At 45.3% G+C, this 19140-nt stretch overlaps 2 protein-coding genes across 3 annotated transcripts in view; one reads left to right on the forward strand and one right to left on the reverse strand.

Moving 5' to 3' along the window:
* Nucleotides 1–391: 391 nt before the first annotated feature.
* On the reverse strand, nucleotides 392–17056 carry LOC147035461 (5'(3')-deoxyribonucleotidase, mitochondrial-like). The gene is made up of 5 exons (XM_085898880.1): nucleotides 16805–17056; nucleotides 14780–14880; nucleotides 7673–7733; nucleotides 7460–7574; nucleotides 392–925 (listed from the first exon to the last, which is right to left on the reverse strand). The coding sequence occupies exons 1-5, from the start codon at nucleotides 16976–16978 to the stop codon at nucleotides 780–782; spliced, it is 597 nt and encodes a 198-aa protein (XP_085755006.1). The 5' UTR covers nucleotides 16979–17056; the 3' UTR covers nucleotides 392–779.
* Nucleotides 17057–17481: 425 nt separating this feature from the next.
* PDCD7 (programmed cell death 7) overlaps nucleotides 17482–19140 on the forward strand; it is a 14619-nt gene continuing 12960 nt past the window's right edge. Inside the window, exon 1 of one of the 2 annotated variants that reach the window (XM_085898860.1) lies at nucleotides 17482–17626. The gene's annotated coding sequence lies outside the window, so the exon portion shown is untranslated. Of the gene's footprint in view, nucleotides 17627–17763; nucleotides 17877–19140 lie in introns of those variants that run through there. The other variant, XM_085898871.1, reaches the window with a different exon arrangement.

Below are 19140 nucleotides of genomic sequence, written 5' to 3' on the forward strand. Positions count from 1 at the left end.
AATTGGTTAATGTTGAAAGGTAATACATACTACATAACTAGAAGGGCACTCGGAGCGCATACCTCTGCCACGCAATGCCTGATCCAGCAGAACCTATGGAGCCCAATAATTTTTTGAAATATAATGCTATCGATATATATAGATAGCATTTTTGGCCCCATCTCTTCTGGAAGATCAAATAACTTTAAAGATTAAAAAAATTCTCAAATCCAGATCTGTATTTGGATCTTCAGCAGAATCGAATCAATTCGTCCTTATCACACTCTCAACCTGTTCACCAAATTTCATCCAAATCCACGCACAACTTTGAGATATCTTGCACACAAAGACAGACAGGGGTGAAAAGAACCTTCCACCTTCGGTGGTGGAAGTAATGATGAATATTCACCAATAGTTTGCAAAAATATTTTATTCATCGATAAGAGAAATACATAGTTCAAGTGCAGTGCAACAGCACAAGTGATGCTTCTTGCACACCGTCAATGTAAATGCTTGTAAAGTTTAAAGTTTAAAGTCACAAATGTAAAGCCTTGAAAACAACTAAATCACTAAAAAGTGACAGAGTACTGCATGCCTTTCAAATATAAGAAGAAGGTAGATCATCATGTGCTGAACGTTAAGGGAGAAACGAGGTTCCTTTACGTAAATAACTTGAGTTCAGTGGCATTTCATGGCAAGTGATGCAAAGTCAATTTTGTTTCCCAAGCAATTGGAAAAATCGTTGCAAGGATTACGAAATTCACACACTTGGTTAACGATCATAAATCATACGGATAGTCTCAATTCAGTGAGCGTTTGCTCTGCAGGATCGACCTCCAGTCATGGAACCAGGAGTTCAGACGAAGGGTAGACGGGAGAGGCTCCATATGCTGATTGTGACATGCTGTGAAGAGCACATGTTCCCAACTCGGGGAAGGTTCGGCACCTGTTTGACCATCAAGAAGAACAAAAGTAAAATGCTCCTCACCCACAAGCAGTTGGAGTAAACAATGTTTAACAACATACCAGGCAAACAAGACATGCCAAAATCATGGTAATGGAACAGGTGCAACTGCTACTTCCTATGAAACAGTGTATGGTCGACTTGACGGTGCAGTGACCAATAGAGGTAGTTTAAACAAATTTACAACTGAGGCAGTTGTTCTAGTCTTGGAGGATTTCAATGCATCGACTGGAACTGATAGGGATGGTTATGAGACGTGTGTTGGTCCCCTTGGGTCAGGAACTATGAACCAGAATGGCACTAAGTTCCTTGACTTTGCAAGAAGTCATGGACTTAGAGTGGCTGGTTCATGGTTTCAGCGCCCACAAACTCATCATTGGACTTGGCATTCCAACGCTGGCGGTGTGGCAAAGGAGATTGACCATGTCCTCATTGATGGTCGCTGGAGGATGATCCAGAACTGCAGGGTCTACCAGAGTGCTCAGTTCCTCAATACTGACCACAGGCTTGTTGTAGCAACTCTAAAGTTGCACCTTAAATCCTGGAGAATGGTACCATCCCAGCCTAGGCTGGATGTTGGCAAGCTCAGGGATGAGAGAGTATCTGAGGAGTTTGCGAACAGGCTGAGTGGACATTTGGGGTGTCTGGGTGCTTTGGGGGGTCCTGAAGAGTTATGGATTACCTTCAAGACCACCGTCCTTGATGTTGCCGGTGGATGTCTTGGAACTCACCGTGGGGCAAAAAAGAATTTTGTCTCTCAAGGGACACTGGACACCATTGACCAGAGTCGCAGGGCCAGGCTGAATGGCAGAGCTGAGCTGTTCAGGGAGCTGAGGCATAAAAATGTACGTGCGCCAAGTGTGGACAAGGAGGCCTATGTGCGAGGAATCTGTGAGGGGGTAGAGCATCACCTGTGGACAGGTGATTCTCGTCCTGCTTACAGGGGAATTTGCGCATTGCGTTCATCCAAGCCCATCCCACGGAGCACTGCAGTTCGAGCAGAGAGTGGTAGGCTCTTGACAGAGGAGTCTGAAGTGAAAGCCCGCTGGGCCGGTTACTTTGAGCAGTTGTACCGGGCTGATCCCCCAACTGTCGAGTTGGACGTCAGGGGTGTTACAATCCCTGTTGCTGACCCTCCAATCAACTGTGGTCCACCTTCGCTTGTGGAAACACGGGCTGCGGTGAACCAGTTGAAACGGGGCAAAGCTCCAGGGATCTGTGGCATCCATGCTGAACTTCTCAAGGCTGGTGGAAATGCTGCACTCATGTCGTTGCATGCAGTTTTGTGCTCTGCCTGGAACACAGGCATCATCCCAACTGACTGGAAGAGGGGCCTTGTTGTCCCTCTCTGGAAAGGGAAGGGTGATCGCCAAGACTGCAACAACTACCGAGGGGTGACGCTGCTCTCAGTGTCGGTTAAGGTATTTGCTCAGATAATTCTCGATAGGGTTCGCCACCATCTGCTTGAGCACCAGCGTCCAGAGCAATCAGGCTTTACACCAAAGAGGTCAACGATTGACCGTATCCTTGCACTTCGTGTCCTCACCGAACACAGACGAGAGTTTCGGCAGGGGCTGCTTGCAGTCTATGTTGATCTCTGTAAAGCGTTCGATTCAGTGAATCGGGATGTCCTCTGGAGGATTCTTGGTCTTCGTGGGGTGGCACCAAAACTGATCGATCTGATGTCTGAACTCTACTCTGGTACTGAGAGTGCTGTGAGATGTGGTGGTACCATCTCTGACTTATTTCCAGTTGTTACTGGAGTTCGTCAGGGGTGTGTACTGGCCCCCCCCCCACACTTTTAAGCACTTGTTTGTACTGGATTCTAGGGAGGATGTCGGAGAGATCAAGCTGCGATGCATCGTTTGGGAATGTCAAGATCTCTGACCTTGATTTCGCAGATGATGCAGTCATCTTTGCGGAGACTTTAGATATCCTTTTGGGGGCTCTCGAGGTGCTGAATGAGGAGTCGGAGCCGCTGGGATTACGGGTTTCCTGGGTCAAAACTAAGATCCAGGCTTTCGGTGACATCTTGGATGCTGCTGTCCTGTCTGTGCCTGTTTGTGGTGAGGATGTTGAGGTTACGGAGAGATTCACTTACCTTGGCAGTGATATTCATGTCTCTGCTGGCTGCGAGTCAGAGGTCAATAGACGTCTGGGTCGGGCCTGGGGAGTCATGGATTCACTGGATAATGGGGTGTGGCGCTGCCGGTAACTATGCGGGAGGACGAAAGTCCGAGTCTTCAGGTCCTTGGTGCTTCGTCTTGCTCTATGGATGTGAGACTTGGACTTTGACCAAGGATCTGAGATGGAGACTTAATTCCTTTGGTACCAGGTCTCTTCGGAGAATCCTTGGCTATCGCTGGTCAGATTTTGTGTCAAACGAGTGGTTGCTGAGAGAGACTCGGATGAGATTTGTTACCTGCATAGTCGGTGAGCGTCAGCTGCGGCTGTATGAACATGTGGCTCGTTTTCCTGACGCTGATCCTGCTCACCAGATTCTCTCAGCGAGGGAGTCTCGTGAGTGGAGGAGGCCAATCGGGCGACCACGTGCCTCATGGTTGCAGCAGGTTGATCGGCATCTCAAGGAGATGGGGATGGGCCAGGCATCTGCCTGGGGGATGGCCAGACGGAGGCCCCTGGAGTACCGGCGTAAAGTGGACGCAGCGTCGCGCTGCTCTGGCACATGCTCCCATACCTGACCTGACCAGTTGTGAAGCAGGGGACAAAGCAGGAGTAGAAGTACATGTTGCAAGTTCTGTGGAGTGCAGTGATGCTAAGAAAGTGCTTTGTTCAATGTCTCTATGGAAGTGAACCTATTTGAATTTATGACATCAATCTCGTTCCAGTGAACATTTCCACCTTGCTTCTGGTGATCATCAGGAGGTCACAAGCTTTGTGGAAACTGAGGACTTCCCTAAATAGCTGAGTTTGCTTCACTGAAGCTAATAATCCGATGAACGCAGAGCCTCTGAATGTATCCTCATTTCGAAGAGGGAACTCGCCTGAGCTATGCACATCGACACGTCTGTGTCTCTCTCTCTCTCTATCTCTATCTCTATCTCTATCTCTATCTCTATCTCTATCTCTATCTCTATCTCTATCTCTATCTCTATCTCTATCTCTATCTCTATCTCTATCTCGTCGTCTGACACTTCATGTCTGGTTCACACATTTCATACAAGCTGCATTCCCCATCTCCCAAGGGCCAAACACTGCCCATGTCACCATCTACCTTGTTTGAGTATGGCTTCAACTGCCTGGGGAAATCCCTGTTCTGCCACTCAACGGTGTGATTGTTCTCCAAAGACTGCTGCTTCCGACTTATGGCGAGTGGCTAATTACATGCCATTTTAACTACAGTTATCAGCCTAGTTCACATTCACTGACTATTAACATGTCAAATCTATACGTGTGTGTGTGTGTGTGTGTGTGTGTGTGTGTGTGTGTGTGCGTGTGTGTGTGTGTGTGTGTGTGTGTGTGTGTGTGTGTGTGTGTGTGTGTGTGTGCGTGTGCCATCTCCACAACTCCAAAACCATGAAACCGAGCAGCTCAAATCTTTACATGCATACTAAGGGAACTCCAAGGAAGTGCACGAGTGAAAATTGAGTGTTTGGGTTAACTCAAACTTTTGAGTGTTTGTCGTCACGTTTCATCGAAATAGTATGTGTAGTTTCGGAGAAGAGAGCAAATACCTATTTTGAGGGGGTAAAAAATAACCCCGTAAACTCCCTTAATGAGCGCACATTTTGATGCGATCAATACACCTGCGTTAGGCATCAAATATGAAGCTTGGGGCCAAGTTTCATAAAAATTATATGTTTGGTTCAAGTGATAATGACTGAAGTGTTTACAGATTGACACTGACTGACTCACTCACCTCCAGACACTGCTCCATCACATAAGCTCACCTGACTAAAGTCCAGGTGAGATAATTAATTAGTTGGGAAACCGCCGAGGAAATTGTTGAGATTTTTGTTTTTTAAGACTTATTTTTTAGCTCACCTGGAACGCAGTTTCTGGGACCTTATGGGATGGCACATCATCCATCAATCCACAAATACTTGCAACTTCTTCCATGAAACTACATATACGATTGTGATGAAATTTTACCACAACCTTCATCACCCTGTATGTACCAAAGTTTGTTCATGGAACTAATCCAGTAATATATATATATATATATATATATATATATATATATATATATATATATATAATTAAATCGGGCCCGAAGGGGGTCTATGGGAGTTGACCCCAAAATAGGAATTTGCTTTCTTCTCAGAAACTACTACACACAATTCCGATGAAACTTGACCAGAACCTTCACCACCCATGATATACCAAAGTTTGTTCAAAACATTTAAAATGTACAAGTCTGAAGACGACGATGGTTCACGAGCGGTATTTGACGATGTAGATTGTTTCAGAAGTCAAGGATGAGACAATGTGATAATGTTTGACCAAGTTATAAAAATGATCAACATGATGTGGTACGAGTGACAGGTTATTAACTGCAAAATGTCGAAAACCCGGTTTCGTTCAACAACTTTAAAAATTTGACCATTGCATAACATTTAAAGGTCCCAAAACAATGTTGTGGACATTAAAATAAGGAAACAGGATACGTGCTATGGCTTAATGGAGTTAGTTCGTCGAAGAAGGTCGAAAACCCGGTTCGATTCCCACAACTTTGAAAATTTGACCTTTGTGAACTTTAAAGGTCAAAGGTCAAGGATTATGACCTTTGGTGCAAAACTTCCTCTGGAACATTCCAGGAACAATATAACGTCATATAGGCTATATGGCATTTCGCACTCCTTGGATTATCCATACTTTGATGAAATCAGCGTAAAAACAAACTTGAAGGGGGCGCCACAGGCAAGGTGTTCGAGATAGAGCAAAATGGTTTCAAGACTTTAGGTGGGGAATGACCTCAAGATTATGCATAAAAAATATTGTCATCCTAGCTCTCAAAGTTTGGGCGGTTGTTTGATTTTTATGTCAAAATTCAAAATTTTCTAAGTTCATGACCTTGTGACCTTGACCTTGGGACGAAAATGAAAAATCGAGCTCCGTGGGGCTATGCAGGTGTCATTGGGCTAACCAAATAGCGAAACCCCTGCCAGATTCGACAAACCACCAAGGAGAAGATGCAAATTGAAATCGGCTACCCCCTAAAAACACATGTTTTTTGGGCGTGGCTGCGCCCATAATGGGCGCACCACACCCATTCTCAGGAAAACACAACGAGATCATGATATAAACCTCCCACCAAAATTTCATCAGGATCGGATCAAAACCCACGAACCTATGCTCGGGACAGACAAACAGACAGACAGACAGACATACAGACAGACATACAGACAGACATAGAGACAGACACACAACAATAACGAATATAGTGGTCACTTATTTTTCATGAAAATATTTTTTCGTGAACTAATATTTCAGGGATTAAGGGGGTATAGGCTGGGTGGCATCCTCAAAATATGTATTCGCTTGCTTCTCCGAAACTACACACGTTCAATGAAACTTGACCATAACCTTCATCACCCATGATGTACCAAAGTTTGTTCCCGCTATTTTAAAACAAAATCATGGTCGAGTGGGATTTCCCGCGGGGGGGGGGGGGTGGTTAATCGCCACCCAAAATAGGTATTTGCTCTAACATTGGTACATTTTGCCGATTTGATTCCACCCCACATTGACTTCCTTCTCAGTAACATTATTCTAGCAGGTGAGCGCCCAGGGGTATTGCTCCTATTTTTAAGAAATTATTATGTACATGTACACTTTAATATAAACCTTGTGGAAATTATTTTGTGGGAGGAGGGAGGGGAAGGCGTGGGGTATGGGTGGGAGGAGGGAGGGGAAGGGGTGGCGTATGGGTGGGAGGAGGGACTGACAACACCAGGTACCTTTGCTAATAGATCTCATCCATAAAGGATACTAGAACTTGGAGAGGTGCGAATGTAGGAAGTGACCAGAAAAGTATGTCTGGACAGGTTGGACGGAGCTCTTTTTAATGTCCCCCATCTCCACCGTCAGCGGAGGAGCGGGGTGGGGGGGGGCAGAAATAAAAGACCAAGAGAAACTTGGAGAAGGTCCGACCAAGCAGAAGTAAAAACTTTCAATGGGATGGACCTGAAAAAGAAGAGTTGGCGATGGATAGGAAGAAATGGCGAGATTTTGTTGCGGTCTTGCGTGTCGAAAGACATGATGAGGACAAGACTCAAAGTACTTGTAGACCAACCACGATCTTTGCCATTTCATGGGTGATTACCAGGTCCTCATTCAGCTTTTCAATGACCCAAGTTTTAGGTGCTTGACCATCATGACGATAATACAGCACAGATTGTTTTTTTCCCTTCATACTTGCAAATAACAAATAGTTTACTGGTAAACCTGATGTTTCTTATGAGACAAATATGTGTAATGACAAATATGGCACGTGTCATCGAAATCAATATTTAAAATCAAATCAAATGGAATAAAAAAAAAAAAAAAACATACCGGTAACAAAGGGATTGTCATCAATGAGTAGATCAGCAGACACGACAGTTTTATCTCTCGTTAATATTATTCGATCAACAAACGTTTTTCCAAGATGCTTTTCCACCCAAGCAAACTGCAAAACACAGGGGTTTCATTGGTGGGGTTGAACCCCCATTTACAAAGGTTCAATTCTCCAACAAAGCCTTAATTCCAATTCAACGGTCATTGTACCTTCTCTCCAACGCAATTGTGGTACTTCCTCGGTGGACTTGAACAAATGAAAACATCTGTGCTGTGAGAGAAAGCACCAGATAAAGGCAATCAGATCCAATAAATCAGAATCCAATCACAATACAAATTCACAAACAAAACAAAACAAAATATTTGACAAAGTGGAGCGCAGCCGAGGTATATAGATTACAGATCTGAAACCCGGAGGGGGGACGGACACACACACACACACACACACACACACACACACACACACACACACACACACACACACACACACACACACACACACACACACACACACACACACACACACACACACACACACACACACACACACCTTGGAGAATGAGTGTGGCTCAACGTCTCAATGACTGGACAATCCCTAACGAAAGTTCTTACGTTTTCTTGTCTCGGCAACCCTTTTCAACATTTTTTTTCAGGTTAAAAAGTCAGATGAGATTAAATACATTCTTATAATTTATCTTTTGTTTTTACAAATGTAAAACATGTATTACCATTTCATTGTTGCCGAAATCTGCATGTGCATGTGATGTCACGTTTTAAGCCTAGTTGAGTGCATGATATCGGTTCATCCTGTCCAGGTTCCTCCTGATGACTCCATCTTTGCTCGTTACTTCTTCGGGTTCCTTCTTGGTCTTCCGTTTCATATAGTTTGCAGTTTCGTTTCAAACTTAGACATAATATACATCCAAGGTCATCGACTTAAAGATGAATTAAACAAATGTTATGGATAAATCAGACAGTTTTGTCGAACCATGCCCATTGTCCAAGGCCGGTTGGGCATGCTAGTTGAGCCTATAAACCTTACAGCATATCTCAAATCACTGGCAGTGCAGGCAAACATGTGCTCAGGAACGGGCACGGATAACTTTAACAGAATCCACATTCAAAGTACAAAATAAACTTGTGGTTAAAATAGATGTAAAATGTTAGGGTGAAATTAGACAACTTTGAACTGTGCTTAGGGCTGCTTGGGGCACAATCAGGGAGTGTGAGAGCACTCCATGTAGGGATGGCCTGAATGAAAAAAAATAAATTAATAATAATTAAATAAATAAAATTAAATAAAAAGTCGGTCGCACCCCCATATACAAAACGAAACAAAAGTTGGAGTAGCTTCTCTAAAACATCGCTTAGTCGACATATGGGAGTCTACCTACCTCCTCCGTTCAGCTGATCGTCTCGAGAGGGATCACTTCAGTACTCCAGACCATGGCAAAAACAAAAAAACCAAGGTTGGTCAAAACCGGAAAATCTTCTTCTCGTGCATTATAAAAATAATAATAACGATCTTCAGATGGTGTATTTCCGAGCTGCCTCTCTCAATGGCAATGACTGGTACCATCCGACAGAGCTTTACTTGGTGGTACTTAGTGCAGCATCTATCTTCCTTGATAAGAGCTTGAATTTTTGTTTGGAGTAATTTTAAGAGCTTGAAAGGATTCCACGAAAAGTACACAAAACTGCATTCTCTTGCGAAGGAATAGGAAGGGTTCAGAGGTGGGTGGGACTATGACTGCCAATCAGCCTGGTGGGGGCGGGGGGGGAGGGGGCGCTAGACACATTAATTTGCCCTTGGGCTAATCGGAAAATGCACACACACGCACGTACTCTCTCTTTTCTAGGAACAACCATTATTCAATGAAAGATGTAGGGATGGTTTCACATGATCATTTCTTGTGACCATCCGCACCTTGTTTACATGTTTTTTTGGCGGAACATCCCGACATGCATTTGTATTTTTAAAAGTTTTTATTACTTGTATTTAAATTGGGCTGCATGTGGACATGGACGTGCACGCTCACTCTCACACTGCATGCCTGCTCTCGTTCATACCAACCCAATGATTGTGGGTTAAAATGCAGAAGGAACCTATTCAGGATTAGGATTCTCGGCTTGTGGAAAATGAGCTAATCTCAGGTGAATCACCTTATCACCAGTAAAAATCCAGCCAACCCATAAATGACCTTCAGGGTTTCATTTCATTTTGTATACAGCCTGTGGCTGCTGGTTGCATCATTGTTGGAAACAATCGATAAGGCCAGACCACACATTGTGGTTGGAAATGCAATGGTAACTTTGCTACCTTTCCCATCCATGATTGGTTATGCCATATGACAACTAACCCAACCTCTCTGGGTTTAATGGAACTGATTACTTGGCAAAAAAAAAAAATTTCGACAAGTAGGTTGATTGCCTCCATTTGTTTGTTTGTTTGGCTGCTTGCCTCCAACCCAAACCGCTCAACCGATCGTCCTGAAATTTTCAGAGATTGTCACCGACCCTGTGACGGTCCCGCATTGGAGTTTTGTAAGTAAAATTTGGTCGACCGAAAAGGTCCACATCGGTCAATAGGCCAATTAGAGCCAAATTTTCTAAAATCCTCAATTTTCATCCGATTGACTTGAAATTTGAAGAGCATTTGCATATCAGGTCACTGAATTAAATTACCAATTAATTTTAAGGTCAAAAGGTCAACACAGGCCTAAATTCTAAAATTGATCGTGCCAAAAACTAAATGTATCACGATATCTCAAAAAGTTGTGGACGAGTTATGACAAAAGAAGGTGGATGAGTTGAAGAGGTGGCAAGAACAAGCGGATTGGATTTTGGTTCAGATCCAGCCCATCAGTGAGATACAAAACGTGAACTGTTCCACCTGGCAGAGGTATGCGCTTCACCGAGTGCCATTCTACTTTCTGCTGTTTTGCCAAGTTGTCAATCTACGAGTGATTTTTTTCATTTTTTTTGTGTGTTCATTCATTGTCGTTTTACAAAATAAAGAATACGGTGTGCTAATTTATCCACAATCACCTAATTGCCCTTCAAACCACCTAAAAGTGCACCGTGCAACTTCCGTTTCAATACAAACAATGGTTTTTGTTTTAAAGAAGATTTGTGGACACCACTGATGCGAGAGTAAGAAAATAAATAAAGTGAACTTTGCTTTCCCTAACAGTGCACATAGGTGTAATAAAATTATATTGGAACGGTCATCAGATTTGGACTTGTGTCCTCATCACAATCCTGACAATCCAACATAACGGTAGACGACGGGGTATAAACGTGGTCAAATCTTCCACCTGAACGATCATGATTTGGGGCAAAGCTGACCCCAGGTAATGTACCGCAATTTTATAGCCCAACGAGGGTTCTGCACCAAATTTCCAACAGCCACGAGTTTAACTCATGCCGCGGTTATAACTGCCAAATCAAACCGCACACCAGAATGACACTCCAGTGGTGAGAACCAGGTTTAATAAACAATCAAAGCAAAGGGAGACAGTGAGAATAAGAGAAGGCACATGCATCACAACTCTTCTTTGTCCACTATACAAATCCCACACGCTCACGATATCCTGACGGCTTACACACTATCTTAAAACATTCAATCCACAAGGACTTAAGACAGTGTGCGGTTGTCACAAGATAAGGAAAGGAAAACCTGATGCCTGCATGTGGTCGGTTGCTGGAATGGGAAGCCACGATGGTGGAGCTTTCGGTGGGAAGAGACGTGTCTGGCAGTTAGCACCCGGGCCGCGCAGCCTCTTGGTACACGTGTCCAGCATTCCTATATAATATCCCGTCTCTGTCTCTCTCTGAACTTCACGCTCGGTGGTGAGTTTCAACCAACTCACCAGAGCTCCTCTCCCCTGAACTGCTTGTCCCGGACGCTCAGAACCAACTGCCATAAACCGTGTCCGCCCCACGGCTCTCCTCACCTTGCACGAATTTTTTTTTTTTTTTTTGTATACCTTGGTCGAGGCTCGTATGAGAGCTAACGCACAACTCACAGCAAGGAGGCATGAGACAAGAGGGGCGGGAGTGGAAGGGACAAAACAGTGGGGAACAGACACATTAGGTGAACTGTGGAAGGGAGAGGGATGGGGATGGGACGGGGAACATGGCGAAGAGAAGATGGACATTTCAGGGACTTTCAGGAAGGAAAGCAGGGGAATTGAAGGAAGTGGGCTTGGGTGGATTATCGGGGGTAGAAAAGATCGAGGATTTGGATGGGGGAAGATAAGAGGTGGTGGTGAACAGCTGTTTTGAAAGCCTGGAGGGAAGAATGGGAAAGAATAGAGTGAGGAAGTTTATTCCAAAGGCGGGAAAAAAGAGGAATGAAAGAGTGAAGATGAGCAGTGATTCGTGATTTTGGTAGTTTTACCAGAAGGGGGTTGTTGGCGGACCTTGAGCGCCCTGTGGAAATGTAGTGGGGACAAATCGCAGAGAGAGCAAGGGGGGCAAGGCTGGAGAGGAGTCGGTAGAAGACAGAAAGACCACCGACCAACCTGCGGTGATTGGGTGAGAGGCCCAAAGACTCAGCTTCATTGCGGGAGATGCCGATGATCTTAAATGCCCTGGTTTCGACAGCGTGAAGCCGAGAAAGGTGGGAGGCAGGAGCACCAGCCCAGAGGGGAGAGCAGTACTCCATCAGGCTACGGACAAAAGCTTTGTAAGTGGTCAGGAGCTCAAGAGGGCCGATGAAGGACTTAGCACGACGGAGGATTCCCAGTCGGCGACTGGCTTTTGAGGCGAGGTTGGAAATGTGACTTTCCCAGGAAAGGTCATGGCAGATAGTGTGACCTAGAAGCTTGAAAGAAAAGACTTCTTCCAGAGGATTGTTGAGAAAGTGGATGGGGGGTTTTGTAAATGGTCCTTTCGAAGAGACATAGTGAGAGTGTGAGATTTGTCTGGATTGAAAGACATGTTCCACGTGTTGGACCAGTTTGTGATTTTATCCAGATCTGCAGTGAGCGAAGAAGCTGCTGCTTGCCGGTCTGAGGGATGACAGATGGTACGGCAGAGGGTGGAGTCATCGGCAAAGAGAAATAGAGGATTTTCCAGAGAGTCCGAGAGATCATTGATGAAAACCAGAAAAAGAACAGGGCCCAGAACGCTACCTTGAGGAACTCCAGCCTGCACAGGAAGAGGGGATGAAAGAACTCCATTTAGGGCCACACGTTGACTGTGACAGGAGAGGAAGTCTGCGAGCCATGAGTGGAGATGGCCTTGAATACCATGGGAAGAGAGTTTGGTGAGTAGGGCAGGGTGCCAGACTGTGTCAAAAGCACGTGATATGTCCAGGGATACGGCTCGGATTTCCTGTCTGGCATTGAGGACCTCCATCCATTGATGGGAGAGCAGAAGCAGCATATCCAGGGTAGAGTGACCTGGTCTGAAACCAAATTGATGATTGGAAATCAAGCCATTGGAGAAGAGGAAGGATTTCATGTCTGAAGCGATGATGGATTCCATCACCTTGCTGATGATTGGGAGAAGGCCGATTGGTCTGTAGTTACAGGGATCTGTTTTTGCACCTTTTTTATGCAGGGCAGTGATGTTAGCACATTTCCAAGCAGATGGCAGATGACCTTGAGCAAATGAGAGTGTGAATAGAACAGAGATAGGGTCAGCAAGAGCAGAAGAGCAGGCTTTGAGGACACGTGGGCTGATGCCGTCTGGACCGGTTGCAGAATCTGAGTCGAGGTTTGAAAGCAAGCTCTCCACCTTGTCAGGAGAAAAGGACACAGAGTCCAGGGACAGTTGGGTGCGACTGGGTAAAGTGGGTAGAGATAGTGATGGGTTTAGGACACAAGATTTAGCTGCAAACACCGAGTTTAGACATTCAGCTTTATCACGTGTGGAATCAGCAGTGCGGCCATTTGAGGTAAGGGAGGGGATGGAGGGGGAACATACACCAGAAACAGATTTGATTAAACGCCACCAGGATTTTGAGGAGGGAGAGAGGTTTGAGAGTTCAGACTTGAGATGAGAAAGATGTTGTTTTCTGGCTCTCCTGAGGGTAGATACACACTTGTTCCGAGCTTTGTGGAAAGAACTGAGATTGCCCTCAGTTGGGTTTGCTTTCCATGAGGCAAAGGCAAGTTGTTTCAGGACAACTGCCTCGCCACAAGCTTCAGTAAACCAAGGGCCGGAGGAAGGGTAAGACAACTGAACACGAGAGGGGATAAATCTGTGCATGAGGGAGAGCAAGTTTCTTTGAAAGAATTCCCAGGATGAGTTGATGTTTGAGAAAGTAGTGATAGACCAGTCTGTAAGTTTGATGGCTGCTCGGAGACCCTGCCAGTTGGCTTGAGTGAAATGCCAGACTCGACGGCGGTGAGGTGGTTCTCTGATAACAGCCAGAGAGATGTCCACTTTGACAAGGACGTGGTCAGAAGAACCAATTGGAGCGAAGGAAGAGCAGCAGATATTGTCAGGAATTGGTTCTCTGCCCAGCCTCTCAAGCCTCTCGCCATGCCCACAGCTCCCAGCACGGCTGCTATTCTTACCTTAACGTACGGTCGCCGGCGTCCATTTTGTTGTCCCCGGGGTGGGAGAGGGAGAGGTGAGATTCATTGGGCTTGCAGAGATGGATAATTAGCAATCCACTTTCGCAAACACAGAGACAGATTACATGGGGAACGATTTAAAGACTCAATGGGGGAGAACGGTTGGGGAAGAGTCCCAATTATCATTTAAGCAAACTTCGACACGTACGCCATAGTTTTCATGCAGAAACCACACACTTATGCTAAGCAGGTATTAATGGTACAACTTGTATATTTTACACCCGTTACCCCCTATTCACGTCCCCGCAGGAATTAGTGCGAGTCATTTGTTCACCACTTAGTACATGACTTCCCCCGAGTGTGGCGCCAATTCATCATACTGTAAAAATGGCTTCTCCACTCTGAGTGTACCTTTTCAGAACGGCAAAGAGTCCAAGTTTGTGTTTGAAGGTGACAAACCACGTGACATCCTTAGGGGAATGGCTGAACAACATGGTACAAGCTGTACGTCACGGACATGTACGAATAGTGTGACTTGTGGCCTCTCAGGATGGTGGAGAGGTCATACACTTAATTGCCTTTGAAAACCGTTCAAAGAAAGGCAAGTGGACAGCCCCGAGACCATTCTGTGAGGGGGCAAGTCATGGGAGAGGGAAAGGGGTTAGAGTTGTGCCCCGAATTGAAGAACCTTCAGTGAAAATGATCAACAGCCTCCAAGATGGCCGTTTATTCCAAAGTCCTTTATAGCTCAAACCCATCAACCTCCATAGTTTGCAATTTTGCTTACTTCTTGAGAGAATCCATTTGTTTGATTGAATCCACAGCTCCTGGGATGGGTTGGAGATCCAAAAAAAAATTCTTCGATTCCCAGATGGATTCAGCTTTATCCTGGAACAGAACAAAAAAATGAAGGAAATGGAACACAGAGCTCATACAGTCTCAAACACGGAGATCACACAATCTCAAGGGCGACCAGCCGGTGAGCGCGCGCGCGCGCACGCACGCACGCACGCACGCACAGACAGACACCAGGCTCAGCGCATGTAAGTGGTTACCACCCCTATTTTAGGGCATACCCTGACTTGAGTGGCATTTTTGAAAGTCACAAAGACTACTACTGGTCATGAAATTTGGTTCATTGCACAGACAGTGTTCCATAGGACCTTAAAATATATAGGTTCATGGGTCTATGATGTATATTACTGAATCTACAGGATTTTATTGAATATACATGCCCAGTATTGGCCTTTTTTCTTGTTTCACCTTAAAATATGACACATGTTAGACCATGCAAAAATACAACATATAAAACATTTGATATGAAATTTCTCATCTAATCAAAAGGTTGTCACCCACCGTCTGAGAAAATCAGCATTTGTGTCGGTCAGTGGTGGATTCGCATGATATATGCACATTCTGGCATATTTTTATTTTTTCTTGTTTTATTGCCCTTTAAGAGCCTGGGATTATGAAATCCCCTAACAAAATGACTAGTTTATCAATAACTCATATTTACGTGTCTTAAATTATTTAACTTATTACCAATAATCAATGCAAAAAAAAAATTGAGATGGTCTGGGTGGATACTTAATTACAGCGGCTTGACCGAACTTTCCAACCCAAATGTGCGACTGCCCGTCACGTTTTTTAAAAAAATGCTTTTATACTTCTGTGCATCAGATTATTTTCACTAAAATATATTTACAAATGGGGCACAGTGATATAGATATAATAGTATAAAAAAAATATTGAAAACATGCATGGCTTTGGTTTGGAGTAATTTTGCATTTTGTCCGACTGCACGTCACACTTTTTTAATTTGATTAAAAAATTAATTTTCTTAAAACTTAAAAAAAAAAATTTTCCAGGTATTTAAAAAATATTTTATTTATTTAGAAGGCAGTTAAAACAGTTTTGGAGAATTTAGAGAGCTTTTTGTTACTCCCAGAATTGATTTAATTGAAAATTTACGTCCAAGAATTTGTTCGATAAATCTCTCTTTTAGTGCTTTTCAGCATCTGACGGTCACTGAATAGAGCAGTAATAAAAAAAATAGGGATGTATTATTTCTTAATAATCCCAGAAATTGGTATTTTGATTATTAGATTAGTTGCTAGAATAAGTTACATACTATGACCTTCATTTATTTTGCCAAAAAAGAAGAATTAGGTAATTTCATTGAAAACTCACAAAACCATCAAAATAGGTACCCCTTCTTCAAAGTATCATATTTTGGTATATATATATGTAATTAAGCTACACGGTTTTTTTGTTCTGAACTCAGTTAGACTTACACTTTCAGGAAAATGTAGTGAGAAGGCAATGGAACAAACTTCATTTTTTGACATTTTTGAAACAGAGTGGTAACCACTTACATGCGCTTTGCCACCACACACAACACACACACACACACACACACACACACACACACACACACACACACACACACACACACACACACACACACACACACACCACCACAAACACACACCACACCACCACAAACACACACCACCTCCCTGAGCCAGAACATGGGAACACAACCCCAAGTGACCCATTCTATCCTCCTCATCATCCTCATCCTTCCATCCCTCTCCTGTCGTGGCCCACTCTTTCTTTCGCGCCCCACCCCACCCCACCCCATCTTCACAGGTGCAGCCCAAGATGCAGCACCCCTGGTGCCACCACTACAGTTTCAATGGAGGTTTAAAACTTCTCATCCCGTTCATCTTTTCGCGCCGAACCCCCAAACCCGAACACGACTCCTTTCACAATAACTCAAAGCCGGGAGGGCGGATGGCGTCGCACTCACAGCCAGGTCTGCACGAAGGTTCGAGTATTGTTGGGATATCAAAAACCCTCTCCGCTTCTCCAACGGTATGTAAGGTTCGTCCGGGTATCGGGCGCGAAACTTCTCGAGGAAAGCGCTCTCCAGATCCGCCAAAACCATGTCCATGTCCACCAACACGCGCAGGGCTCGCGCCATGCCGCCTCGTCCTCGTCCCGGTGCTTCAGGGACGAACTACACCGCCGTGGGACTCAAAACAGAACAAAACGTGAGTGCATGGAGATTGCGGATGGAGGTGGTTTCCGGTTCCCATGATGCAGTGCGCGGGCGCCATATTGGTTGGCAAGCCAAACGAGCGGGAAAAGGCATTGCACGCACGGCATTCTGGGATAGCTCTGAAAAGCCCTCGAAATTGGCGCCAACTCTTCATGACGTCACTGTGGGATCTTCGACGAACGCCGGCAGACGGGACACCCAGCTTAACGTCCATCCGAGGGACGGGAACACACGTCGATTAATCACCCTGCCCGTGAAATACCGGAATGGCAATACTTATAGAGCCGGGTCTGGATTCGAACCCGGGCGAGACGGCTTTGAGGCGAATGTGCGGACATACATTGTGGGCGGTGTATAGGTTAAGAACCGTCGAGCGTCATAGATTATATTAAATGAGAATTCTCTTTGAAATTTCTGATTTAATTGTCCATGTTGGTGTTTGCGGTTTATACTTGAGACGTTAAAGCATAAATGTTAAATGTAAGGACGAGATAGGAATCGTCCAATCAGAGAGATCGACTGTGCGGGCCGGAAGGAGGTAAAATTACCTCAGCTCGGTGTGTTCTACCGGTGAGAATAACATAATAATGTTATTCTTTATGTGTGCGTTTTACCCCCCGGTGTACCCTGAGCGTTCACAGGTGATGGTGACCTCGTTTACTCGAGTTTGAGCGGAATGGTAATCCACACCAAGGACGCCTGCGCGGGATAAGGACAAGGAGGGGACGGAGGACGAAGAAGAGAAGTCATTTACTTGCTGATTAGTCGGAGGATGTTCGAAAAAAAAAAAAACTCCGTTGTACCAAATACCTGTGAACAGGTGTCTCCTTGATGGTTTATTTTTGTCTATTATCTGAATAAATAAATTAAATATTCCACCAATCGCGTTGAATTCACAACAGAAACGAGTAAATAACCCTTGGAGTGAGTGCGTGTTGCGTCACCAGCATCCTCACCGCCCCCCACCCCTCCCCTCACCGCACCCCACTCTCCCCTCCCCTCCCCTCACCGCCCCCCACTCTCCCCTCCCCACCCTCACCGCCCCTCACCCCTCCCCTCCCCTCCCCACCCTCACCGCCCCCACCCCACCCCACCCCTCCCCACCCCCACCCCTCACCGCCCCTACGCCTCCCCTCCCTACCCCACCCACACCCCTCCCCTTTACAGTCACACACACTCATTTGTGGCCAATTACATTCAATTCTGTCAATTTCTCAACCCCCTAATCCCCCATGCACCCCCTAACGCCTCCCCCCGCCATAAAGCTTCAACATCCCCCTTCCAAATCTGTCCCATCTTTTCTCTCCCCCTCCCTTCCTCTTCCTGCTCATAAAAGCAAAACGGGCATTCCCACATCGAAACGGCGGGATATTTAATACTTTCCGCCCTCCTATCATGCCGTCGCCGACTTCACAGAAACTCATCACGGTCGTCTGTCGAACTCACAATTTTAAGAGGAAATGCTCAGGATTAAAGTTAAGGACCTGCGTAACCGCTGCAATAAGAGCACTGCTTGAGAGAGTGCCGCCTAGTTGTTGTTTTGAGTGGTGTGTAAACGACAAACGCTGGCTGCCTCGATCGCCGAGGCCGATATTCAAAAGGCTTGTGACGCCTCTTGACTCAAAATCCTTTTAACCGTCGCTTTGGTCGTTTTACACCGAAGGGAAAACTTGTAGGGAGGGCATGGCCATTGTGACTATTGTGCCTTTGCCTTTGTTTCGCAGTATAATCACCAACATGGTGGCTGTAGCATCGAAATTGTGGGTGGATTCAGGCGAACTGTCCAACCGATGCGTGGAACCCGGATGCACAGATGGACGCACAGATGCATGGCTCCTTTTACAGAAGAGAAGCCCCTCGATTAGCTTAGGTAAGGGACAAACAGGTCTTGTCAGCTGACTACTTGTCTTCCAGTGAACATGGGCCCGCGTGCGTGCCAATTATCTGCATTGCATGAACGACGAACGCTTCCATGATCGCTGCTTTTCTCTGTCGATGAGTTTCACCCACTGCACTGTACGTCCCTCGTCCACAGATATTTTATCGGATTTTTTCACTTATTCTTGTGAGACCAGCACGTGACC

The sequence above is a fragment of the Eptatretus burgeri genome, chromosome 1 (assembly GCF_056783735.1).
Source record: "Eptatretus burgeri isolate ZD-2024b chromosome 1, Ebu_testis_v1, whole genome shotgun sequence".
Classification (NCBI taxonomy): domain Eukaryota; kingdom Metazoa; phylum Chordata; class Myxini; order Myxiniformes; family Myxinidae; genus Eptatretus; species Eptatretus burgeri.